The sequence below is a fragment of the Muntiacus reevesi genome, chromosome 7, assembly GCF_963930625.1.
Source record: "Muntiacus reevesi chromosome 7, mMunRee1.1, whole genome shotgun sequence".
Classification (NCBI taxonomy): domain Eukaryota; kingdom Metazoa; phylum Chordata; class Mammalia; order Artiodactyla; family Cervidae; genus Muntiacus; species Muntiacus reevesi.
This window is the reverse complement of record NC_089255.1, coordinates 43,985,816-44,012,954: the sequence shown is the minus strand read 5'-3', so window position 1 is coordinate 44,012,954 and position 27,139 is coordinate 43,985,816. Positions and strand designations below refer to the sequence as shown.

The 27,139-nt window shown below is 37.7% G+C and overlaps 1 protein-coding gene across 1 annotated transcript in view; it reads left to right on the top strand.

The window, feature by feature from the left end:
• The window catches only part of TRIP4 (thyroid hormone receptor interactor 4), a 51,979-nt gene that overhangs the window by 1,730 nt on the left and 23,110 nt on the right, over window positions 1-27,139 (top strand). Inside the window, exons 2-10 of the mRNA XM_065941545.1 lie at window positions 2,403-2,572; window positions 4,003-4,127; window positions 7,054-7,266; window positions 8,870-8,948; window positions 11,614-11,743; window positions 13,505-13,720; window positions 17,189-17,315; window positions 22,423-22,610; window positions 26,294-26,418. Of these exons, the coding sequence (XP_065797617.1) occupies window positions 2,403-2,572; window positions 4,003-4,127; window positions 7,054-7,266; window positions 8,870-8,948; window positions 11,614-11,743; window positions 13,505-13,720; window positions 17,189-17,315; window positions 22,423-22,610; window positions 26,294-26,418 (1,373 nt within the window). The remainder of the gene's footprint in view (window positions 1-2,402; window positions 2,573-4,002; window positions 4,128-7,053; window positions 7,267-8,869; window positions 8,949-11,613; window positions 11,744-13,504; window positions 13,721-17,188; window positions 17,316-22,422; window positions 22,611-26,293; window positions 26,419-27,139) is intronic.

The window sequence follows — 27,139 nt, the reverse complement described above, 5'->3', positions numbered from 1 at the left end:
TGGGAAATAGATGGGGAAACAGTGGAAGCAGTGTCAGACTTTATTTTGGGCTCCAAAATCACTGCAGATGGTGACTGCAGCCATGAAATTAAAAGACACTTACTCCTTGGAAGGAAAGTTATGACCAACCTACATAGCATATTAAAAAGCGAGACATTACTTTGCCAACAAAGGTCCGTCTGGTCAAGGCTATGGTTTTTCCAGTGGTCATGTATGGATGTGAGAGTTGGACTATCAAGAAAGCTGAGTGCCAAAGAATTGATGCTTTTGAACTGTGGTGTTGGAGAAGACTCTTGAGAGTCCCTTGGACTGCAAGAAGATCCAATCAGTCCATCCTAAAGGAGATCAGTCCTGGGTGTTCATTGGAAGGACTGATGCTGAAGCTGAAGCTCCAATACTTTGGCCACCTGATGCAAAGAGTTGACTCATTGGAAAAGACCCTGATGCTGGGAGGGATTGGGGGCAGGAGGAGAAGGGGACAACAGAGGATGAGATGGGTGGATGGCATCACCAACTCCATGGACATGAGTTTGAGTAAACTCCAGGAGTTGGTGATGGACAGGGAGGCCTGGCATGCTGCAATTCATGGGGTCGAAAAGAGTCGGACACGACTGAGCAACTGAACTGAACAGAAAACTACATTAAACATTTTGTAATAACTTATAATAGAAAAGAATCTGAAAAAAATGTACATATCCAAATCACTTTGCTATACACCTGAAACTAACACAAAGTTGTAAATCAACTGTATGTCAGTTTTTAAAAATTTTAAATATTTAGAGATACTTTTTAAGATTAAAAAAAAGAAAACCAATCCAAGCTTTCATTGCTGAGGGCACAGTTTAATCCCTGGTTAGGGAACTAAGATCCCCCAAGCTTGGCGACATGGTAAAAAAAAAATAATAATGTAAACAGGTTAATGATTAAAAAATAATAATTATTCAAACATTTCACTTTTAGTGACCGCATATTAGATTTTGTAAAGTCCAAAAACTTGAATTCATTTGCCCCTTCCATTAATGAAGGTTTAAATAGCCTCCAGGTTTGCTAACTCAAATAATGATATAGTTAACATTTGTGCATAATTCCTATGTCTCTTATTTCTTAGAGAGTTCTGTAAATGGAATGAGTGGATTGTTTTAAAGGTACTTTCAATATATTGTCTGATTGGTTTATAGAAAAGTACTGACTTGTACTCCTACCCCTTTTATTTATTTTTTTATTTTTTTCCTACCCCTTTTAGATTTCACTTTTAGAAACCCCTCATCCTATTTTAAAGTAAATCTGCTCATTCTGATATGATGCTAATCTTTTCTTTTTTGCCAATCTTAACTTATAATTTTTAAGAATGTTAAATCAGTAACTGGTTAGCTTGTAGTATACATATTTTTAGCAAAAAAAAAGAGATTTTACAGTATAAAAATTAAGTACTTTGTATTGTTCCTAGGACAATATAATGACTGCAGATGTGTAGTTATGGAAAGTATTATGTTTTTTTAAAAATGGCAGTGGTTTTTAACAGTTTATTGAGATTTAAGTTTTGTTCAGTAGAGTCACTTGTTCAAATGTAAAATTTGATCAGTTTTACAAGTATATGTAGCTTTGTAACCATTCCTCAATCAAGACATAGGTAGTTCTTGCTTTGCGCAGGAGTATGGAACCGTAAAAATGACTGTGCAGGCTTAGACCCTGCAAAGTGATCTTAATTTAAAAAAAAAAGGGGGGGGGGACAATTTTTTTGTTATTCTATGACCTTCAAAAATGTTTGTCAAAATGTTAAAAATTCTGCTGCTATCAGAGTAGAAATATTTAAAAAATAAAACAAATGCATTTTTCGTACACTTAATTTTATGTTGGAGTCTCGCTGATTAACAATGCTATGTTAGTTTCAGGTAAATAGCAAAGTAATTTAGTTATATATATGTGTGTGTGTGTGTATCCTTTTTCAAGTTATTTTCAAGTTAGAAAGTATTTCTGTTTTTAGGGATGTCCCACAAGCCTAGCTTCAAAACACTGATTTGATTCTAGAAATAAAATTTGTTAGTTTCAGGTATACAGTAAGTGATTCAGTTATACCTGTATATTCCTTTCCAAGTTATTTTCCCATTTAGGTTAAAAAGTATTTCTATGTTACGGACAGCCCCAGAAGCCTGTTTTCAAAACACTGATTTGATTCTAGAAATATGAGAAGATAACATGAAAGTTAAGACTATGAACTAGTTGGCTTCAGTCTTTGTCCTAATCAAATTTATATCCCTAGCATAAATCCCTTGAACTTGGCTCAAAATAAACACTCTAATGGATTAATAAATGTTTTTTACTACCTCGATCTCTGTTATGATTATTGAAAAACATAGTATAAACTAGCTTTGTTTTAACAACTTATTTCTTTGCTTCTTGAGGTATGTTTTGTCCATTGAGAGTGCTGAAGAGATACGAGAATATGTTACTGACCTCCTTCAGGGAAATGAGGGCAAAAAAGGTCAATTTATAGAAGAGCTTGTAACCAAGTGGCAAAAGAATGATCAGGAGTTGACTTCTGATGCTCTGCAGCAGTCCTTCAAGAAAGATGGTAGGTTACGTTAATGTGATTAACTTATATAAATTAAAGGTTGAAATATTGGTAAATTGGCTGGTTTATAGGATTGCATATGTTCTATCACCCCATATTCCCTCAGAGCTAACTTAAGCAGAATCGTGTTTACATGTTTTTAGTTCAGTTCTCTTGTTGTATAGTTGCTAAGTCATGTCCAACTCTTTGGCAACCCCATGGACTGTAGCCCTCCAGGCTTCTCTGTCCATGGAATTCTCCAGGCAAGGATACTGGAGTGGGTTGTCATTTTCCCTTCCAAAGGGTCTTTCTCACCCAGGGATCAAACCCGAGTCTCCTGCATTGGCAGGTGGATTCTTTACCACTGAGCCACCTGGGAAGCCCAAGTTCACTTCTACTTGATCTGTAATGAATATTGTTTTAGTTCAGACTTTTTCAACTTAGAAAATATCACAAAAATACTTGTTTGTAGATACAGCTGTAGCTTCAGAATAACTTGAAAAATTTAAAACATGGATTAAAGAAAAACTTTATACAATAATGTAAGTAAGTGTTGACCGGTTTCAGTATGAGTAGCATTTACAGGTAACTAATAAGTTAAACAGGAGAAGGCAATGGCACCCCACTCCAGTACTCTTGCCTGGAAAATCCCATGGATGGAGCAGCCTGGTGGGCTGCAGTCCATGGGGTTGCTAAGAGTCAGACACGACTGAGCGACTTCACTTTCATTTTTCACTTTTATGCACTGGAGAAGGAAATGGCAACCCACTCCAGTGTTCTTGCCTGGAGAATCCCAGGGATGGGGGAGCCTGGTGGGCTGCCGTCTGTGGGGTCGCACAGAGTCGGACACGACTGAAGTGACTTAGCAGCAGCAGCAATAAGTTAAACAGTACTAAAGATGAGAACCAAACTAAATAAGTCATTATACAGTCTAAAATATCAGATTTTAATTTAACTTATATGTTTTTGGCTATACTACATGACTTGCAGTACCTTGGTCTCCCCACCAGGGCTTGAGCCCTGGCCCTTGGCAGTGAAAACTCTGGAGTCCTAACCACTGGGCAACGAGGGAATTCTATTTAATTTAACTTCTTTTTAAAAATTTTTTTATACTCTTTTTTTTTTAATTGGAAGATGATTGCTTTACAGTGTTGTGTTGGTTTCTGCCGTGCAATGTAAATCAGCCGTAAGTATAATTTAACTTCTTAATGTTACCCGGTAGTCTTTATCATTGACTGTAATCTTGAAAAATGATAGTTTGAATTTAATTCTGATTTGAGAGGAAGAGATAATTTAAAAACCTGCCTGACTTCTTGACTCTAAATATTAAGCATTGCCTTCCCTTTATTAGCTATTAACTTACCAATGAATCCTACTATTTCCAATCTTCTATGTACATATATATACACACACACACATATGTTTTTTTCTTCTTCTTTAATAAATGTTAGAAGGCCAGAGGTCAGGAGACCAGCTGAAGAGGAGTAGGCGGAAAGGGAGAAACAAACAGGAAGCTCCTGCATTTACTGAACCTGATACAACCACAGAGGTCAAAACACCTTTTGATTTGGCCAAGGTGAGTGCTCAGAAATGAGGCTTTTTCTGGCTCTATGGAAAAGATGAAACACCTGATACATTTCAGAGAACAAGGGGTATACATTAGTCTAGAATGGCAACTTGCAACAAGTGTATGAATTTTAAAGAGTGATAATGATGGCATATTCCTTTCTATATAGTAGTTTTTTTTGGGGGGGGGACAGCTTGATTAAATTAGTATTATAAGGACATTTTTAGCGATTATAAATAGATACAATAGAAAATATTTAAGGAAATGCACCAGGGCTTCAATTTCAACATTTTTTGTGGGTTTGTACTGAAAGAATTTGAACTTTAGCTGTTTTAAGATGTTCCGATGTTAGAACATTTACTACTACCACCACTGTCATCTTTATTTAGCATATAGAGCTCTTTCATATTCTCTCTTGGCTCCCAAAGTAGCCCCATGAAGTAAGCAGAAATATTTGTATTCAGGGTAGTTAGTTACGCTAAGATGGAAGAGTAGTGATCAAAAAATTCATTTGTGGCGACCGTGCAGCAACATGTGGAGAAGGGTTTCCAAAATAATGTGAACTTAAAAAAAAATTGTCTTAAGCCTTTTGTTAATTGGAAGAAAATGAGCAAAGACTGTCATAAGCAAAAGAAAAACCACGAATGACCAATGAACATTAAAAATGTTTATCCTGAGGTAGCACTTGCCTGACAAGACAGTAAAGCAAGCATAGCAATGAAAACCCTTTCGGGAGAGGCTGAAGATCCCTGCAGGGAAGCTATTCCCTGTGCGTGATGACAGAGTGACTTAATTTGTCCCCATGTGGGTATGGAGGCTTGCTGAGTTGTCCGCGCAGGACATCCTGGTGGTCTTCTGCGACGTGAAGGAGTAGGAGGTTGGGCGCCATCTTTTATGGAAAGCCGTGACATCTGTTTTGTGGGTGGATCCGCTGTTGGTTCCTCCGGGATCTCTGTTGCCGGTCGTTTCCGAGTCTGCTGGACTTCCCGGAGTACATAATGTGAAATCCTGGGCTGGATGAAGCACAAGCTGGAATCAAGATTGCCGGGAGAATATCAATAGCTTCAGTTGTGCAGATGACACCACCCTAATGGCAGAAGGTGAGAAGGAACTGAGGAGCCTCTTGATAGAGGTGAAAGAGGAGAGTGAAAAAGCTGGCTTGAAACTCAGTGTTCAAAAAACTAAATCATGGTATGCTGTTCCATCACTTCATGGCAAATAGATGGAGAAAAAATGGAAACAGTGACAGATTTTATTTCCTTGGTCTCCAAAATCACTGTGGACGGTGACTATAGCCATGAAATTAAAAGATGTTTGCTCCTTGAAAGAAAAGCTATGACAATCTTAGACAGCATATTAAAAAGCAGACATCACTTTGCTGACAAAGGTCCATATAGTCAAAGCTATGGTTTTCCCAGTAGTCAGGTATGGATGTGAGAGTTGGACCATAAAGAAAATTCAACACTGAAGAATTGATGCTTTTGAGCTGTGGTGCTGGATAAGACTCTTGAGAATCCCTTGGACAGCAAGATCAAACCAATCAATCCGAAAGGAAGTCAACCCTGAATATTCATTGGAAGAACTGATGCTGAAGCTGAAGCTCAAATACTTTGCCTACCTGATGTGAAGAGCCAACTCATTGGAAAGGACTAATGCTGGGAAAGATTGAGGACAGGAGGAGAAAGGAGTGATGGAGGATGAACTGGTTGGATGGGATAATCGACTCAATGGACATGAGTTTGAGCAAACTCCAGAAGACAATGAAGGACAGGGAAGCCTGGTGTGCTGCAGTCCCTGCGGTTGCAAAGAGACACAACGGAGCAACTGAATGACAACAAAGTGGAAGAACTTAGTGTTAAAGTTGGAAAAGAAATTAATAAGTGATAAGGGATAGGACAGAGGTCAAAGACAAAGAGAGAACACTGATACTATATAGAAAGGTAGAGGGATCACTCACGTGGAAAGCAGAGTATTTGCATAATGCTTACTTGCTCTCAACACACATTCACTGAATGTGAACTACAATTTACAAGGTAAATGAGATCTTGCTCTCCCTTCAAAAGATTTACTGACTAAAATACTGTATTTATAAAACAGAAACTATTTTCTTAGTGAATCTGAGAAAGAACTCTAATAACCTGATTTCTTTTATAATCATTCAATGGAGGTTTTTGTTGACTCCATAGTAACAAATCTACCAACTGGAACTGAGTTTTGGGGCGGGGGGAAGCAGAGTATAAAATCTAAATTCCTTGATGACTTTAACTCTTAGGGGTGTATCAAAAAAAATCCTGCTTCATTATGCGTCAGAAAAAGCCTAAATTCCCACAGTTCTTACATCTGAATTTTAGGAGACAGTACCCCCATGAGGGGCAGTCCTCCAGGTTTTACTTAGAACACCTGGCCATTCAGAGGGCACTGATAAGCCTAGTCATACTACCAACTTAAAGACTATTTTTCTGTTAAGGTCTGTCAACAGCTCTTATTAAACAAAATATCCAACATCTGAAAAAAAAAAAAAAATGTTTATCCTTACCAGCAATTACGTGACCAGGTTGTCACCTTAGTTGCCTGGATTCTCCTGGTTTTAGCACTGACAAGTCCTGTATTCTGAGATTCCACTGGGTCTGGGCAAACAAGGATGGTTGGTTATGCTACTAATAATCAAATAAATACACGTTAAATCCCCAGAGATACTACCTGTCAAATTGTCAAAGTTTTTTTTCCTTTGACCTCACCACTCAGGTGTGAGATCTTAGTTCCCCAACCAGGAATTGAACCCATGCCCCCTGTGTGGGAGCTTGGAGCCTTCACTACTAGACCGCCAGGGAAGTCCCTGTAAGTTATTATTGAATAGAACTGAGGTTTTTTTCTCCTGACTGCTTTCATTGTCATTAATTATTTGATGTTATTTCTGATATCTTTGTACCATTAGGCACAAGACAACAGCAGCTCCTTGAAGAAGAAGACGAAGTTTGTCAGTTTATACACAAAAGAGGGACAGGACAAGCTTGCAGTCCTGATTCCAGGTCGCCACCCTTGCGATTGCCTAGGCCAGAAGCACAAACTGATCAACAACTGTCTGACCTGTGGGCGGATTGTCTGCGAACAGGAGGGCTCTGGCCCCTGCTTGTTTTGTGGTTCTCTGGTAAATTGTTTCTCTCCTGTTTTACTACGCTTTGGTTTTGGTTTTTTACTATGCTTTTGACTTTATTACACCCCTAGTAAGTTCTCTTTTTCTTAGTAAATTTCTTCCCTAAGTTGTCCTGTAAATTAAAAAAAATTTTTTTTTAATTGAAGTACAGTTAATTTACAGTGCTATGCTACTAGTAAATTCTTATAGCACGAACTTTAGTCAAAAACCCAAGGTGATACCCTAGAATGAGGCCTATTTGTGAGAAGGACTTTGATCACATACATTGTGAGGAATCCCAAGTACTGTGTCAGATTAAATTCAATTCAAGAAAACTTTAGGGCCTGAAATGTCAAAAATTTTTGTCAGATCTCAGATGTGGCTCATATTTCTAGGGATGCAGAGTCACTGTGACATAATCCTCAGGTCTTTATAGCTTGTTTTTCCAGAACACCTTCTTTTTATAATGCTTCATTATCTGAGTGAGTGATCTCAAAAGTGTAGCTGTAATTACAAACACCCGAGTGAGTTGTCTAGAAGGCTTGTTCTGCCAGTTGAGCCGACTGGCAAAAACAGTGGCATTTGCTATTGGTGAAAGCATATTTTGTGTTGCTTTGTTTTCCCTTCTCTTGTGGGGCCTTTAATTTCTCAGTATACTCAGATAATAAGTTGATTGACAGTGGATGACCTGAAAAATGTAGTATCTAGTATCAAAAATGTCCAGAAAACAGTAGCAAATATCCTCCCATATGGGGCTTTTCTCTAGATAAACACCCGACAGCTGCTGGCCAGAACTCCATGTGCCACTCAGGCAACTGCTAGCAAAGTACAGTGTTTTCTGTTAGGTCCCTTGGATCCTTCTGTTCAAGAAACAAAGTAATGTGAAGCTGATTGGCCTTGAAGTCTTGCAGTTTTATTAATTAAGCTTAGTATGAAATTGTTTTTAAGTAACTCCTTTTTTAAAGTAAAATACCTTCTTATTACTTGTAGTGATTTTATAATATAATTTTTTCTTTGCTTAATATGTTTATTACTTTACAAGTAGGTAATGTTTGAAGGCAAAGAAACAAAATACATGTAAAAGTTAGACTAGTTTTCACTGTTGGCACTGTATTTTGCTGCTTTCTTTGACTTTTTTTAATAAGATACTTGCGGAACTTCCCTGGTGGTCCGGTGGTTAAGACTCTGTGCTTCCATTACCACATGGTGCAACCAAAAATAAATAAATAAGATACTTGCTTATAATTTCACTCGTAAGGCTTGAATTTTATGCTTAGAAATGGAAGACTTTTAAAAAAATGTATTTTTCTGTATTGTTAGTGGTGGCAAATTTTTGTATTTTGAAAGTAGATTAGCCTTTTTTTTAAAACTAGTCGTTTAGGGACACTTGCAGTGAGATCAGTTTTTTGTATGGTTCATAAAAGAAGGAAAAAATGGAAAGAGACTAGGGTGAAACTCATTTGGATGTATATTTTTTGGTGTATTTGTCTTGATTAAAAAACATTGACAGTCATTATTTTATTGCTGTATCTAATGTGTAATTTGAGGTTACTTTTTAAGTATATCAAGCAAACAATATCTTTTAACTATTGGATCATATGTTTTGTCACTTTATTAGGTATGTACTCATGAAGAACGAGATATTTTACAGCGTGACTCAAACAAGAGCCAGAAACTACTGAAGAAGCTCATGTCAGGTAGGCAGCAATCTTTTAATTGGATCAATGTGGCGATGGATCTGTGATTGTTGTATCTGTGATTGTTTCTCTTACTTGTATCCTGGTATGTAAGATGCAGTTTATTTACTCATTTATTCTCTAAACATTTTTTAAAAAATATTCTTATTAAAACCACCTAACATTGAGCAAAAAAAAAAATTAATTGTAACAATAATACTATTGGATTATAATCCAAAGAATATAATAAGAATTAACTGAATAAATTAATAAATGGGGGAGAAGGGACTGCTCTTACAGAATTCCAATTAGTAAAATGAAGTAATTGTGGGAACGGAAAATCATCATTTCTACACCACAAAAGTAATAATTGCTATAAGCAGGATCCGCCAATGGATGCTGAAATTATTGGATGAAAGTTTAAGAATCGGAGATGTGCATGATCTTGAAAGAAAAGGAAAGACTGAAAAACCGTCACAATTTGAAAAGAGACTAGGGAGAAAGGACAACTAATTACAGTGTAGGATCTTGAATTGGATCCCTCAACAGAAAAATAATATCAGTGGAAAAGATGCTGAAATCCAAGTGAAGTCTGTAATTCGGTTGATGATGCTGTACCGAAGTTAATTCCCTGCTTTGACAGTGGTGCTGTGGTGTGTGAGGTGAGGCGCTGGCATTAGAGGGAGAGGGGTCAGAGTCACACAGGAGCGCTCCGATTTTTGCACTCTTCACAGTTTTTATAATTGAACAAAGCATAACAAGGACATTTTTAAAGGGGAAACAATCTACTCAGCCCTTTCTATTTGTGCAGATATTTCGTGCCTGCTTTATTTCATAGTTGTTTTTTAAATAAAGGTAGATTGGTTGGTATTATGAAGTAGTAATCATAGTGTATACAGAATTTTATGTTTTTCCTTTTTTAACTAATATTTTGTAATTGTTTATGTTGCCGTTCATATTTGTAATTTTTAGTACCTAAAAATAGTCATTAAATGTATTTATTATAATTTGATTATTTATTTTCCCATTACTGGATATTTTTACTCTTTTCAAATTATAAATGTTAACACAAACGGTCCACTTTGTTAATACTATATCTTTTGATTTATTTCCTTGGGATAAATTCCTAGGAATGGGATTACTGAGTCAAAGAAAATGATCATTTTTGACACTTAAGACATATTTTCCATATTCTTTTATCAAAATACTGTGCTGCTGCTGCTGCTGCTAAGTCGCTTTAGTCTTGTCCGACTCTGCGACCCCATAGACGGCCGCCTACCAGGCTCCTCTGTCCTTGGGAGTTTTCAGGCAAGAGTACTGGAGTGGGTTGCCATTGCCTTCTCCAGTACTGTGCTAGTCTACAACAAGTAGTATTTTACCCCCAAACTTATCACTATTGAGTTTTGACATTTCATATTATTTTATTTTTATTGTCATCATTTTTTAAATTATTATTAATGAGGTAGAACATGTCTCCATACTTTTTCCATTAGAATTTCTCTATGGTCATTATTATGAAACAGGTAGTTCTCAGTGCCTTTTTTCTTTGACTGCTTTGAGTCTTCATTGCTGCATGGGCTTTCTCTAGTTGTGGTGGGTAGGGGCTATTTTCTAGTTTTGGTGCTTGGGCTTCTAATTGTGGTGGCTTCTCTTGTTGCAAAGTGTGGGCTTCAGTAGTTATGGCACATGGCCTTAGTTGCCCCCTGGCATGTAGGATCTTCCCAGACCAGGGATCAAACCCTTATCCCCTGTATGACAAGGTGGATTCCCAACCACTGGACCATTAGGGAAGCCCCAGTAATTTTCTTATATTCAGAACACAAGAATCAATCTCTTTTTTTTTTTTTTTTTTAATTTTGAAAGAAAGATTTGACAGGACTTTAAATAGGCCTGGAGTTTTAGGTAAAGAGAAAGCCTTCATTATAGCCTAGTTGCTTTCCTAACACATTTTAGATCTTGATTCTGTCATAATTTATGGGTATCTTTTCTGATCCATAGATTTATGGTATGTTGTCACTAGGGAGATAACACATGGACCGAGGAATGGATATGGGCCTTAGAGTTAGACCTAAGGTTAAATTTTGTTTCTACCTTTTAATTTCTAACTTACCCGAACTTGGTGAATTTATTAATGTTTCTGAACTTCAGTTTCTTTATCCATAAAATAAAAATAATAAAAACTGTCTTACAAGGCTATTATGAGAATTAAGTAATATAATATGTAATTTTATAGTCGTCATCATTGCTTTAACATCTGATAAGTTCTCATTGTTGATTTCTGTTCCTTTCCTGAAATTTCTTCTCTTTTTTCCTTTTGTCATTTAGTTTTTAACTTTGATATATAGAAGTAGTTTAAAGATGATATTCAGCCCTACTCAATGAAGTTTTTCATTTATAAGGCATTTTTACGTTGTTTTATTAAAACAGTCTGTTACCCTTAGTAATCCACATTCCTGTAAGGAAAGAAGTGGATCCTTAACATCGATTGAGGACTTACTATGTTTCAAGTGCTGCTTGATGCCTGAGGAAGTAAAGCGTGGCCTGTGGTACCTGTTTGTTTTCCATTAAAATGAAGGCTATCATTAGGAACACAGCCATACCTTCTGATATTTTTTTCTTTGCTGCACATGATACAGCTAATTTGTATGATACGCTGACACCATTTGATTTCCTTACTGAATTTCAGGGACAGAGAATTCTGGGAAAGTGGACATCTCTACCAAGGACCTTCTTCCTCATCAAGAATTGCGATTTAAATCTGGTCTGGAGAAGGCTATCAAGCATAAAGACAAGCTGTTAGAGTTTGACAGAACTAGGTATGATGTGGTCAGAATTAAAAAGGTTAAGAAGTAGAGTAGTCCATTACTTTGGCACTTTACCTGCAGCAGCAGAAGAGCAAATGCCCTGTGTAGGAGGTCAGCCACTTGTTTTGAATCATGTTTGACTAAGATAGGCTTCCACCAAGAGGACCTACCCTGCAAGATGTTCTGTTTCTTGGCAAATGCTAGTGTACCCCCTGGAAAGTTGATTTGGATGGAATTCCCCACTTGTTTCACTTGAAGCCATTCATTAATTCAGTCAATGTATGCTGGATACTCCATAAGAAACTGTCTCTGGGAGAGCGTTGATACCATCTCATGGGGACACATGACTTACTCTCCCTTTTTCCTCTGACACTAAAGTTATTTTCTGATTTAATAATGTCCCTAAATTGAGTTTTACACTCCTGTGCTTTTGTCATTTAGCCCTCTCACCTCTCTTTGGGAGAGAGGTTTATGGATTTGTTAGTTCTAATTTTTTTTCTTCTTTTGGGCAAAATATGGTGAAACCCAATTAATGGTAAAGAATGTTTGAATAGTACGTGTATGCTCACTTCTCAAGTAGCCATGTGGGAATCCTTAGAAAGACCCAGAATCTCTTACTGTGACAACTGAATATGTCTGTTCCTGGCATTATAATCCTTTGGTTATATGCACCTACTACTTTGAAATCATTTGCTAGGAATACATGAGATATACTTTGAAAGCTATTCCCTAAGTAAGCCCATCACAAGATTTTTAAATATCACTTTTACCCTTACTCAGTGAAATTTATCATTAGAAATAGAGTACATTTTTTGATAAACAAAAACTGGAAAAGAGTCTCTCCCTATTGGTATTTCCCTTATGCCAGTGTGTTTCCAGGGGCACCAATTTCATTATGTAAGTTTGTGTATGGGACCACTCTCAGTCTATTTTAAAACTTTTATAATTCCAGCCAGGTCCTGGAAAATTGAAATCATAATCTGATTTTCAGTATTTTCCTATGCCTTTGTATGTCACTAATTAGTAATTATTCCTTTCAGACTGATTTTATGACTTTGGAGTAGTCACTTAACTTCTTTGAGGCCCAGGTTTATTATCTATAGAAGGAGAGAGTGGGGTCATCAGGATTCCCTCTAGTTCTTAATTTCTTTGTTGGTATGATCTTAGAAATAAGCTTGATTGTCTTATCTTGGAACTTGGCCCTTGTATATTAAGTGAGGGACTGGGGATGAGGTTAGGGAGGGGGTGGAGGAGGTGGTGGAAACTGAATTGTAACAGTAATGCAGTAATAAGATATCCTAAGAATATGCTCCAGGACTGAGAGTCCAGGATAGAAGTCCAGTTTCTAAGCGAAGTGGCAGCAGCTGGGTCTAGTAGGAGGAGTCTAGGTCCAGATTGTAGAAAGACTAGGTTATTAAGTAAGCTGCCAAGATATGAACTCAGAGACAGCAAAATGACCCATAAGCCCAGTTATAAGAAAGTGAGGTCTGGACTAGTAGGAAAATAGGAGGACAGTGGATATGGTGCTATGTCTTTTTCTGCCTGAGGGTGCGATTCGGTCTAAGAGCTGAGCCTGCAGTGGGAATAAGGTATATACAGAAGCTGGAAATCAGAGCTTGACCTGGTTTGGGAACATTCTGGAGCTTCTACATTTGAAATAATAACCTTCAGGACAGCACTTCAGAGTGAGCTACTTGTAACAGTTTCCCAATAGTCAAATCCCTGTTTGTTAACAGGTGACCTAATTGCCATATGTTCTTTTTCTTTCCTTAGCATTCGAAGGACCCAAGTCATTGATGATGAGTCAGATTACTTTGCTAGTGATTCTAACCAGTGGTTGTCCAAAATTGAGCGGGAGGCCATACAGAAGCGAGAGGAGGAGCTGAGAGAATTTCGACATGCCTCTCGGCTCTCTAAGAAGATCACCATTGATTTTGCAGGCAGGAAAATTGTGGAAGATGAAGATCCTCTAGCTGAGTATCACAGCAAGTAAGTGGGCAAAACCAGAAAGGTCTGAGAGAATTGGGGAGTTTTAACTGTAAAGGATTTGCCCTCCCCCCCAGCCCCACCCTTTAATGGGTTTGTTATTTTTGTTAGTTTTTAGAGTAATATATTCATTTGGAATAGAAACATGGATGAGTAACTAAGAAAATTTTGAAAATGAGCAGTGAGGGTAACTTGTCCTATTAGATAACTATGTGGTTTTAGAAAAAGTTGTTTTTAAAGCAATGAGGTACAACTTGGGCACAGGAATAGATAAATGAAATGTAATAGAATCCAGAAAAGACACCTGTATGTCTGCATTGTGTGTGTATGGGTGTATGTTTATAGTTACATAAAACTTTTCTGAACAGTAAGAAAAGGATTAAATGAAGGGCCATCAGCTTTGAAAAAAATACACATTAGATCTCTACCTCAAAAACAAAAAATCTCTACTTCAAAGTATGCTGTGATAATAAGTTTGACTAAAAGGTTAAATACAAGAGAATTCCCTCGTGGTCTAGTAGTTAGGACTCTAAGCTTTCACTGCTGGGAGTCCCAGTTTGTTCCTGGTCAGGGAACTAAGATCACTTAAGCCCTATAGTGTTGCCTCCCCACACACCAAAAAAAAGTTGAATACAAAAGAAATAAAAAAGATCAGAAGGAAATAAAATAGTAGAAATTTATAATATACTTAGTGTCTTGGTATAATAAAGCTCTTTCTAAGCAAGATACAAAAGTCAAAAAGACTAAGATATTTTAAATAATGTAAATAAGTACAAGACGGAGAGAAAACATTTTAAACAGTTTTAGCAGTTCAAGAAAGCAATACCCATACTATATAAAGACACATCTGGTGGAAAAACAGGCAAAAGCTAAGAACAGATAATTTACAGGTGAGGAAATGAAAATAACCAATAAACATTTGAAAAGATGCTCAGCTTCTTATTTGGTAAATGCAAGCTTTGAAACATGTATCATTAAGTTGTCTGAAATTTAAAATTTATAACACTGCATAATCTGTGACTAATAATATGAATATGTTCTCTTACTGTGGAGGGGAATAGTGAAATGTTCAAGTCTCATCACCAAGAATGAACCCTAGTGGAAACTATGGGTTTTGGTGATAATGATGTGTCAGTGTAGGTTGATCAGTTGTGACAAATGTATTACTGCTGTGAGGGATAGTTGATAATGGGAAAGGCTGTGGCGGGGGCGGGGGGGGGGGGGGGTGGTCAGAAGGTAAATGGGAAATCTCTGAATCTTCCATTCAGCTTTGCTTTGATCCTAAAGCTGCTCTAAAAAGTAAAGTTTATTAAATAAAACTTGCATCATGGTCAGTTTCAGGTTATCAATATGAAGTCACTGAATATAGAGTTGAGAAAAGATGAATGTTAACTCTAGCATAGCACTGAAAAGAAAACGTGGATATCTCATTCCACACGTTTTGCAAGTGACATACATATCTCTGTCTCTCCTCTCTCTCTCTTACACACACACTCGCACACACACACAGAAAACTGGATCCTGGTGAACGCAGTAATGCTTTCTACTCAACCCAGTCCTTGACCTTTCTCTTTGATTTGTGGCAGATCCATCACAGATTTTTCTTAAACAGAGGTTATTCTCTCCTTAAGGCAAATGCTACCACTAACATCAGTAAATTGTTTTCAGCTATTGCATGTGTGATACACAGATATAAAGAAAAAATTGTTTCTGGGTGATGGGTATAGGAATTTTTCATTTTATATTAATTTGTATTTTCTGGTTTTCCATAATGCACATGGATTGTTTTTATAACAAAAATCATTTTTATGTTCAATAAAAAGCGGTACAGCCTTTTAGAAGTAAAATTGGACACTATCTCAAAATTCAAATTGTGCATAGCTTTTGACTTTTTGACACTAGATACCAAGATGCTAGTTTCTTTGTCTGTTTCTTTTTTGTTTGTTTGTTTCTTTTTTTTTAAATTTATTTTTATTAGTTGGAGGCTAATTAATTTACAGTATTGTAGTGGTTTTTGCCATAGATTGACATGAATCAGCCATGGATTTACATGTATTCCCCATCCTGAAACCCCCTCGCTGTCTGTTTCTTAACAACAACAAAAAATTGCCATACTGATACATAAAAAATGGTAGTTTTTTGTAATTTTTATTCACCCCCCCCTTTGGTTGTATGGCAGTAAGTGTGAGCATTCTAAAATGTATTGAGTAGCTATTTGTATTTTTTTCTTCAATAGATTCTGGAGTTCTAGATGTCCTTAATCAGTGTACTGTGTCTTAAACCTGTTTCCCTCCTTTAGATTTCATTATCCCTGTCCTATTTTAGACTCACTTCTTACCTCAAATTCTTGTCCTTTTTGTTTTGTTTTGTCTTAGCTTCATGTCTTTGTTTCTGCTTTTCCCTTGCTTTGGAAATCCTTCCTCCCAACTTTGCCTTTCAAATATCTGCCTCCCCTTTGAACTTCTTGGTCCAACACATGAGATGATAAGTAGTAACTACCAAATGGATTGTATCTGTCTCATAGTAATAAATACATCCTCTCATGTTTTGTTTATCATTATTTTAGCTGTCTTAAACCTGCCACTTAGATTCAAAGCTTCCTGAAGGCAGGAAAACCCTGATCTCCTCCCCTTTTAAGGTGCCTTGTGTGTAAGAAGTGCCTAACAAATACCTGTTTAATTATATTCAAGGTCAGGTTCAGCCTTCCCTGCTAGTAGAACCTTTTCATTATCTTGTCCCTTCGAATTACCATCATCCACAAACATTTGTCAAGCAGAGACATGGTAGTATAGCAGCAAGTAATGAAAAGCTGTAGAGCAGAGTAAGAGATGGTTCCTGCAGGACCTGTGATCACTTACTAACCAGTAGGACTAGTTCCATAATCTTTAATTGAAATCATCACATTCGTTTATAGGTTGAGAGCGCCGAATATTCATAGCAAACACCACAGACACAGGATTACATGGGGTATATTTGGTGACTGTTTAAATAGAAAGTGCTGCAGGACTTCAGAGAAAGGAATAAGTACTTTTGTGCTGGGCGGGTGGAGGGACTCCTTAGAAATTTTGGGCCATGAAGCAAGGATAGAATTCAGATCAGCATGGAGGAATGGGAAGGGACTGTAGAGCAGGCAGAAGAATAATTGAAGGTGTTGAGAAATAGCCTGCCCTAGAATACTCTTCTGTGGGTCAGACTGTTTTCAGGCAAGTTTTCTAATCTTGGCAATTTTAATAATGTTGTTAAAAAGATGAGTGATTATAATGTGTGCTACCTATTTTCTTTGTGTTCTGAAACTTCAACTAACTAATCTTCCTTAGGGTTCTTGGAGTGAAGAGAAGAGAAGGGGAAGTTAGTAGGGGGAGCAGGGAAGGTCATCCATGGATCCCTCTTTGAATTTCATATTCTATTACTAATGAAGAGTCTGAGCATAGGACATTGCCAATTATTGCATCCTTTGGTTTGTTATCACAGACTAGATGAGGCAATACATGCCATTGCCAATGGAACCTTGAACCAACCAGTGACCAAATTGGATAGATCTTCTGAAGAGCCTTTGGGACTTCTGGTGAATCCCAACCTGTACCAGCCCCCTCCCCAGGTTAGTGGAACTTTGCTCTAACTGATGGTGAGAAAACTTTGGGCCCAGATATTTCTTCTTTCAAGTGTGCCTGTTTCATAGGCTGTAGACACCAGTCGGCTCTCTCAGTACTCCTACCCACCTTATTCTCTGACCCAGTTTGTCCAGTTTTTTTTTGCAGCACTTGTGACAAGTTACCATTTGAGTATTACCCAAGAGAAGGTTTTGTTAAGTACGCTAAAGGTTTAAAGGCTTCTCAGGTGGCACTAGTCGCAAAGAACCTGCCTATGATCTCAGTGCAGAATACCATAAGAGACACGTGGGTTGGAAAGATTCCCTGAAAGAGGACATGGCAATCCACTCCAGTATTCTTACCTGGAAAATCCCTTGGACAGAGAAGCCTGATGGGCTACAGACCATGGGGTTACAAAGAGTCGGACACGACTAAAGCAACTTAGCACTCACACACGCATAGAGATTTAAACAATACTCCACGGTCCTTTTGTTAATGCTCTTTGTTTGTCTTTCATAGAATGTGGGTAGTCCCCTAGTGTTGTGTTGTAAATTAATACATTAATTCACTTATTCATTGTTGTCATACATTTTGACATTAAGTACATTGAGCACCTAATGTGTATAATCCCAGAAGTAAGTGATCAACCAGACACTGCTTCTGTTCTCAAAGAACTCATGGACTAGTAGTGGAAAAGATGACATAGGCAGTTCTAATGTTGATAAAGATATAAATAAGTACAGTGGAAACCCAGAGGAGGGAAAGACAGTTGAGAGGAATAAAAGAGGCTTTTATAGGGAAGCTGGCATTCATTAAAAGTAAGTATCCAAGTAAATGGTGTTTGGGGATGATGGGGAAAAAACAGTCCAGTCAGAATTAACTGCAGGAGCAAGGCATGGGAAACACACACACACAGTTGAACAGTGTAGGGGAGGATTGGGAGTGGCGGCCCTCTGCACAGTCAGAAATTCATGTTTAAGTTATAGTTGGCCCTCTGTAAAGTAGTTCCACATCCACAGTAGGTTCCACATCCACAACCAACTACGGGTCATGTAGTTCTACAATATTTATTATTGGAAAAAAAACCCACGTATAAGTGGACCCACATAGTTCAAACCTGTATCATTCAAGCATTGACTCTATAGGGAATAGTGAATTTAGACTACAAATGTAGTACTCATAAAAGGAATTTTCATAGAAAACAAGTGGCGTTAAGTAGGTAGAGTCAGATCACTAAAGAGTTAAATGTTCAGCTAGAAAGTTTTCACATTTTTGTTTCGTAAATGTCAATCATAGAATGTTCTTAAGCAGAGAGATGCAATCAGAGCAGTATTTAGACAGTTTAACTGGAGATCCTCATGCAGCACTGTACATAAGCCAGGTTCTTTGCTGAACGCCCACATGCATGTTCAGTTGTGTCCGACTTTTTGCAACCCCATGGACTGCAGCATGCCAGGCTCCTCTGTCCTTGGGATTTTCCAGGCAAAAAATACTGGAGCAGTTTGCCATTTCCTACTCCAGGGGATCTTCTCAACCTGGGGATTGAACCCGAGTCTCTTGCTACTCCTGAATTGGCAGGTGGATTCTTTACCCCTGTGCCACATGGGAAGCCCTCTTTGCTAAGTGCTGGGAAATTAAAAGGTAAAAACCCTTGAGGTTTTTAAGGACTTTAAGTTTAATGGGAAGATGTGTTTGAATACAAAGAATTTCAGTTCCTTGAGATAATTGCTATAATAGACACATGTCATTAGGAGAGATCATAAACTCACAGGAATCACAAAGGAAATGGTGTTTGAGGAGACTTAAGGGATGAATAAGCAGACAGATTTGGGGAGGGACTTTTAGGTAGATGGTATAACTTGTACAAAGGCTCTCAGAGCTTGAGAGCACTGTAGGTTGGGAGAACCATAAGTAATTAAGTATTCTTAGAGATTAAACTGTACTAGTAAGTGTATTAGTTTCCCAGGCAGCTGTAACAAAAGACCACAACTGGTTGGCTTAAGACAAGAAGTTTATTCTCTCACAATTCTCAACACTGAAATCAAAGTGTTGGCAGGGCCCCACTTCCTCCAAAGGTCCCATGGGAGAATACTTCGTTGCTTCTTTGAGGTTCTGGTGGCCCTGGGCATCCCTTAGTTTATGGCTGCATCACTCTGCTCTCTGCCTCTGCCTTTATGTGGACTTCTTCCCCGTATGTCTCTGTCTCTAGGTATTCTATCCTTTTTTTCGCCTCTCCTTTTGTAAGGATATCAGTCACTGGATTTGGGATTTACCCTAATCCAGTATGACTCTGTCTTAGTTTGATTACATCTGTTTGCAAATAAGGTCAATTTCACAAGTTCTGGGGGGACATAAATTTGAGAGGGATGCTGCTCATTCCAGTGTAGTAGGTAACATCATATCATGAAAGCCCTTATGTCTCAAGAGTTTGGTTTTATTCTAAAGTAGACAGGGAAGACAGTGGGCTTCCCTGGTGGCTCAGATGATAAAGAATCCTCCTGCAACGAGGGAGACCTGGGTTCAATTGGGAAGATCCCCTGGAGGAGGGCAAGGCAACCCACTCCAGTATTTTATTTTTATTTTTTTTTATTTTTCAGTGGGTTTTGTCATACATTGATATGAATCAGCCATAGAGTTACACGTATTCCCCATCCCAATCCCCCCTCCCACCTCCCTTTCCACCCGATTCCTCTGGGTCTTCCCAGCCCACCAGGCCCAAGCACTTGACTCATGCATCCCACCTGGGCTGGTGATCTGTTTCACCATAGATAATATACATGCTGTTCTTTCAAAACATCCCACCCTCACCTTCTCCCACAGAGTTCAAAAGTCTGTTCTGTACTTCTGTGTCTTTTTCTGTTTTGCATATAGGGTTATCGTTACCATCTTTCTAAATTCCATATATATGTGTTAGTATACTGTAATGTTCTTTATCTTTCTGGCTTACTTCACTCTGTATAATGGGCTCCAGTTTCATCCATCTCATTAGAACTGATTCAAATGAATTCTTTTTAATGGCTGAGTAATATTCCATGGTGTATATGTACCACAGCTTCCTTATCCATTCATCTGCTGATGGGCATCTAGGTTGCTTCCCTGTCCTGGCTATTATAAACAGTGCTGCGATGAACATTGGGGTGCACGTGTCTCTTTCAGATCTGGATTCCTCAGTGTGTATGCCCAGAAGTGGTATTGTTGGGTCATATGGCAGTTCTATTTCCAGTTTTTTAAGAAATCTCCACACTGTTTTCCATAGTGGCTGTACTAGTTTGCATTCCCACCAACAGTGTAAGAGGGTTCCCTTTTCTCCACACCCTCTCCAGCATTTATTGCTTGTAGACTTTTGGATAGCAGCCATCCTGACTGGCGTGTAATGGTACCTCATTGTGGTTTTGATTTGCATTTCTCTAATAATGCCACTCCAGTATTCTTGCCTGGAGAATCCCCATGGGCCAAGGAGCCTGGCCGGCTACAATCCATGGGGTTGCAAAGAGTTGAACACGACTGACTAAGCACACGCACACAGACAGGGAAGAGTCTTGGAAGAATTTTAGCAGAAGACTGGCATGACTTGCATGCCTGTGTAGAGAGTAGATTGGAGGGAAAAGTAGGACAGAAGCACGGAAATTGCTAGGACAACGATTGAGCTAGCATAGTGTGAAGACGATCAGGGCCCGGGTTAGTGTTACTCAGGCAGTAGAGAGTTATTTAGAGGTTAAAAATGGAGATGAGATGGGTTAGCAGACTCTAAAATAGTATTATTAAAAGATAATAAGAAAAAAAAAAAAGACAATAAGATTAATTTAGAACAGTAGCTGTGGGGTAGAAAAACAGGTAATATGAATTAGAACTGTAATAGAGATAGAACCAGAGAATTTGGACCTCAGGATTGTTCAAATACCAACATTTTTATGAAATCACTTATTTCCCATGTAATGGATAAGTTGTGCTTCTGTGTTCCCACTTATGGACTTAAATCCCTGTGTAGTAATTACCCATATCTGCCTTATGTTGTGGACAGTTATTTAAGTGTGTGTCTTCTACTAAGATTGTGAGTTCCTTGAAAGCAAGAACCTTTTCTTTTTTTGTATTTTATATGTCTTCATACTTTATATGCTTTTCACATATACTGCATTAAGTACTCAAATGTTTATGGTTTGTTTTTCTTTTAGTTATGACACAATTAATTAGTCATTTTATTGCAGAAAGATTCTTAGAGATTCAATTAGTCCAACTCCATCATTTTACAGTTGAGAAAACTGAAATCTTAGGGGTTAAATGATTGCTTAGAGCCTCTACCCTCCTAACATTTTTGTTTTCCTTATTAAATAAAAGATTAATAAATTAACTAACTGAGAACCTCATCATCCTGACAGAGCCCCTTTTTTTGTAAATAAATTTCAGAGCACTCAGTCTTCTTGCTCAGGAAGAAATGTTAACCTTTGTCATTCTCTGACTGAACTACTGCCAAGACTCTCCAGCCTCCTATAATTATCCATACCCTGCAATTTGGTATTCTTTTTACATGATGGGAGCCTTGTTTCATTGTGCTCCATCCTGTCTTTCAGGGGACAAGTTGTTCATTGCAGGATAAGAGAATATTAATAACTTCATACATCCAATAGTCAGAACCTCTGCCCCCTGAAAGCATCTGTTTGGCTTTATCATGGTAACAGTATGTGACCCAGTTCCTTAAGCACATGAAGAACATGTGAACCAAAATGTTGAACCTTCCTTTGGCTGATAGAACTGTATTTGGAAACTTTCCTGAATCCAGTATGGATCATTAATAAGTTTAAAGTGTTAATAATTTCAAACCAGTTATTTGGTCTGAGAGTTGTGCTCTTGCTGAAATTAGGAAGCTATATTTGGAGAATTCAGCATCATCTAACTATCTTTCAAGATGGGACCATGTTATCATACCTGGGACTTCTACTGAATTTATACCTTCTCCATTTTTTTTTGACTTTGTTTCAGACAGAGGTGGGGGTACATTTTTCTAAGAGAACGTTCCCAGCATGATTCATTATTATTAGAATTCATCTCATTTTGTATGCCTACTCCAGATTTTTCCCTTGTTAGACAAATTGTGTGTTTGATTTCTTTCTTGCATAGTGGATAGACCAGACAGGTGCAGCCTCACAGAAGAAGGCTTTGCATCCAGCAGGATCAGGACTAGAGTTCAGCTCATGTCGGCATCAGTTTCGAATCCAGGACCAAGAATTTCAGGAAGGCTTTGATGGCGGCTGGTGCCTCTCTGTGCATCAGCCTTGGGCTTCTCTGCTTGTCCGAGGGATTAAAAGGTAAGGACAGAAATGAATTTTGACAGTGAAAGATTTTACGTAAATTTGATTTAGCTTTATGGATTGGGATTCTTCTTCCCAGCCTAGCAATGATTTATAATACTCATTAACACATAGAACTTTAAGCAGTGTATTCATGCATGTTATGGACTTGTTTTTAAAAACTGAATAGCTTAAAAGAAACCGAGTTTAGAAAGACGACAGATCTTAGTCATAACAAAGAATAGAATGTAAGTTTTTTCTTCTTTGGAAGGAAGTTTATTAAGAAAACTTCTCTTGCCTTTGCATTTGTAATATAGCACTCAGCAACCTTAATGGTTTGATCCTATTGGAAATTCAGAGTTCTTATGCCTATTTATTAATTTTTAAATGTCACTAGCTTAATTATGACTTTGTTTTTCTATCTATTCATCTATCTTTTAATATGAATAACCATATTGAGAAGCTGTTCTACCTTTTCTACAAAAGGTAGAAATTCCTTTTTACAAAAGGAATTTACAATTTTACAAATTCCTTTTCTACAATAAGTGGGGAGTAGTAGTGAGGATAAGTAGAGGTATTGTAAAGTCGTACATGTGAGTAATGGTGATAGCTTACTCTTCCATGGTTTCTTATATTTCTTCTGAGTTCAACTGTTCCCTTTGCTTTTGTAAATGTAAATAGAAAATTGATAATTAGAGAAAAGGAGCTAGAAAAAGAAAGAACATCTATAATTCCACTGCCTAGAAACAGCTATTGTTATAATTTTGGAGTATTTGTTTGTATTCTTTATCCTTTGCAAATTGTTACATAGTGAGGTCATAATATGTAGATATATGTTTATGATTTTCTTCATTCACTTACTATTATATGTTCATTCTCCCTTGTTTTCCCAGTTTTATTGAGATAAAATGGACATAAAACATCGTCAGGGCGTACAACATAATGATTACATATATATGTATGTTTTGCAAAATGATCACCATGATATGTTTGTGTTAAATCCATCACCTTGCATAGTTACAAATTTTTTTGTTTCTTGTGATGAGAATTTTTAAGACCTACTCTCTTAGCAACTTTCAAATATGCAATACAGTATTATTAACTTTAGTCACTATGCTGTACCTTACATCCCCAGGATTTATCTTATAATTAAAAGTTTGTATCTTGTGACTACCTTCACTCAGTCTATCACTGTATTTATGAGTTTGCTTTTCTCAGAGTCTACATGTAAAGTAAGATTGTAAAATATTTATCTTTCTCTGTCTGACTTAGCATAATCTTTCAGGGTTGGTCCATATTGTTGCAAGTGCAAGACTTTGTTTTCTTTTATGGCTGAATAATCTTCATCCATCCATTGGTGGACATGTGCATTGTCTCCATGTCTTGGCTGTTGTAAATAATACTGCAGTGAGTGTGAGGATACAAATACCTATTTTTTCCTTCTTGTTTTATCCGTTAGAATTTTATATCCCTGGCAGTGTCCTAACTCATCACAATAATAATGCCTTATATTTAAATACAATTTTATACTTTTCAAAACAGTAGCTGTGTTGAAGTAGCTCAGTCCAGTATTATTACAGTCTTAAACACTCAAGCAGGCAAAGGTAAAGTGTTGGATTGACCAAAATATGTGTTTGGATTTTTCCATAGCATGTTATGAAAAACCCGAATGAGGACTTCCCTGGTGGTCTAGTGGTTAAGAGTCCACCTTGCAATGCAAGGGACATGGGTTCTATCGCTGGTCAAGATCCCACATGCCGTGAGGCAGCTAAGCCTGTGCACTGCAGCTAGAGAGCCCACAAGCCACGGCTGAAGAAACCTGGGCGCTCTAGAGCCTGTGCTGCATAACAAGAGAAGCCTGCACACTGCAGCTAGAGATGAGCCCACATGCTGCCGTGCAGAGCCTCTGCGCTGCAGCAAAGATCCAGTGCAGCCAAAAATTAAAAAAAAAAAAAAAAAAAAAAAAACCAAACAAACATTTTGACCAACCCAATAGCTTGCTCTGAATTGCAAAGCCTAGTTAGTGGCAGATAGGGAACTAGAGTTCTGGTTTTCAAAGTGCTGTTTCCACTCTTACTTTGTAAGCTTCAGTCATTTCTCTGCTTTCTTGAAAAAAAAAATATTATCAGAATTTAGGAGCAATCATTTCAACTTTAGTGTTTTCCATGGTTAGCTGTGATTTACCTCCTCCTGAAGGTGCATTACTATTTTTCTCCCTTCTTGAAAGTCCAGCTTTCCTGCTTTGCCTCCTAAATGTTCCATAGTGTATGTACGTAGTGGCATTACAAGTGCATGTGAATCTGCTTCTGCTCTAGGGCACCTGGGCCCTCAGATGTCTGTTCTTCTCATTCCATTCTCTGCAGTTGAGGTGTCTTCCTTTCCCAAAGTAGAATACGAAACAGCTTGCTTTTTGCTGAGGGAATCAGAATGTTTATATTGCTCTCATCCTATTTTGGATCTGTGTTATCCACATTTTCTCACTGAAAAGAACAGGATGAACAGCATCCAACCCACAGTCCCTAATCCCACAGAAACAAAGTGGGTGGTTCTGCCACATTTGTGAGACTGTTTTCCCAGTATCCCTTGGTATCGTTTGGAGTAGAGGGAAGAAATATATTGATACATTCTCCATTTATTGGGTATCCACCATGTGCCTGGTACTCTTCCAATTCATCTGTGTTAGAAAACTAAGGATGAGAGAATTTCTGTTTCCCATTATAAGGCAAATATAATAGGGTTATATTATCAGGCTACTTTATAAATGTCTTATAGAAACTAAAGGAGGCACATCTTTTTGTAATCCTTAGAAAGTAGGTAGCTATTACATTCTCTTGGTTGCATTTTGTTATTCCACTTAAAGATTCTTTCAAATTAGTTAACAGATTGTTTAATTATCTACAAAGAATATAACCCTTTATAAAATACTTAGAAAATATAAATGAATGTGGTTGCAATTTAAAGATGATAGCATTTTTATCTAGTTAAACTCTTAAATAGTAACTATGAAAGTACTATTCTTGAGGAGTTCTGTGTGGGTGCGGATTTTTCTGTCAGGTTGGAGAACAATGAACAAATCTTCTATGACTCAAAGGCAAGGATTTTAATTTTTGTGGTACAACTTCAATGCTTTGAAAACACAAGGTTTGGATCGTGGAGGTCCAAAGGCTGGTGAAAGATGCATTTCTGCATTACAGAGATAGGTAAAAAATAGGAACTGAGAGAGATGAATTGTGTTTGTTCTAATGAAAGGGAAAATTAGGGAACAGGGTTCATATTCAAGTGAAAGGTATCATAGGAGAAATTTTTTTTTCCTACCAGAAATACCCCTCTTGGTGAGATATCATCTGTAGATCTCTTGGCTCACCTGGATAATTTGCTATATGTTAATGAGATCCTCCTGGAGAATGAAATAGCAACCCACTCTAGTATACTTGTCTGGAGAATCCCATGGACAGAGGACCCTGGTGGGCTGCAGTCCACAGGGTTGCAGAGTCGGATATGCCTGAGTGACTTAGCTCGAACATGTGAGATCCTCTATGGGAGGAGGACTCTACAGTTATTAGCTAGATCATGGCAATAGTTTTTTTAGGCAGAAATGTCCATGTACCAGTCCTCCACATACTAGGAACCAAAGCTTCACTACGTTTTTTTAGTAGACACTAGAATTTAGATTCTTCCCACTAAATTTATATTTGTTTAAGGGTGGAGGGCAGAAGTTGGTACACCCCTCACAGAGGAAGACTTTGGATAGCAGCCACAGCAAAAAGACCCTCTCCACAAGAAGTTTCAGAACTCCAGACTACTTATCTCTTCCTCCGTGGGAAAGGTAACAGCCACATACTCTTCTAATTTCAGTTTGTCTTTGTGAAGAGAAGTCATTGACGTTCATCCTCTTTCACTTCCTTCTTCCTGTGGCTTTTTTGGGGTTTTTTTTTTTTTTTTTGGCTGAAAGGGACTTTAAACTGTGTGTGTGTGTGTGGCAAATCATGAACAGCTATTCAAAGCATTAAGTCCCCAAACAAGACAAAGAGAAATCTCAGTTTCCAGCGCCAGGAATCAACCAGCTAGTCTTAATTTTCTATATTTTTTGTTATTATGAGAGTAAAATAACTACTATAAATTCTGGGATCTTTAAATTGGGAAGAACAACCACAAATAAGACCTCTTTTTATTGGGAGTGACTCAGATAGACATCTGCAATCGGATTTGGACAGATCAAAGTTAGTTGACTTCAGCATTTGAGTTTTGAGAATCACTGCAAGCACTCTTAATTTATATACTAAAAAACACTTCTGACCATTGGGTGTCTTGGTTTCCTTCCCCTGATTCAATGCATGTAGTAGTTTTGAAGGTAAAATGAGAGAATAAAGAACCACCTTTAAAAGTTAAGAAATCAAGCTTTAGGAATCAGAAATGCATGTTTCCTTAAAAAGAACTTTTTGTTTTGACTGGTATGACTGGGTTCTTTAAAATTTTTATTCTGACATTCTTATGTTTTTTACCACTTTCTCTCTTGAAACCTCAAATTTCCAGAACCCAGCACTATG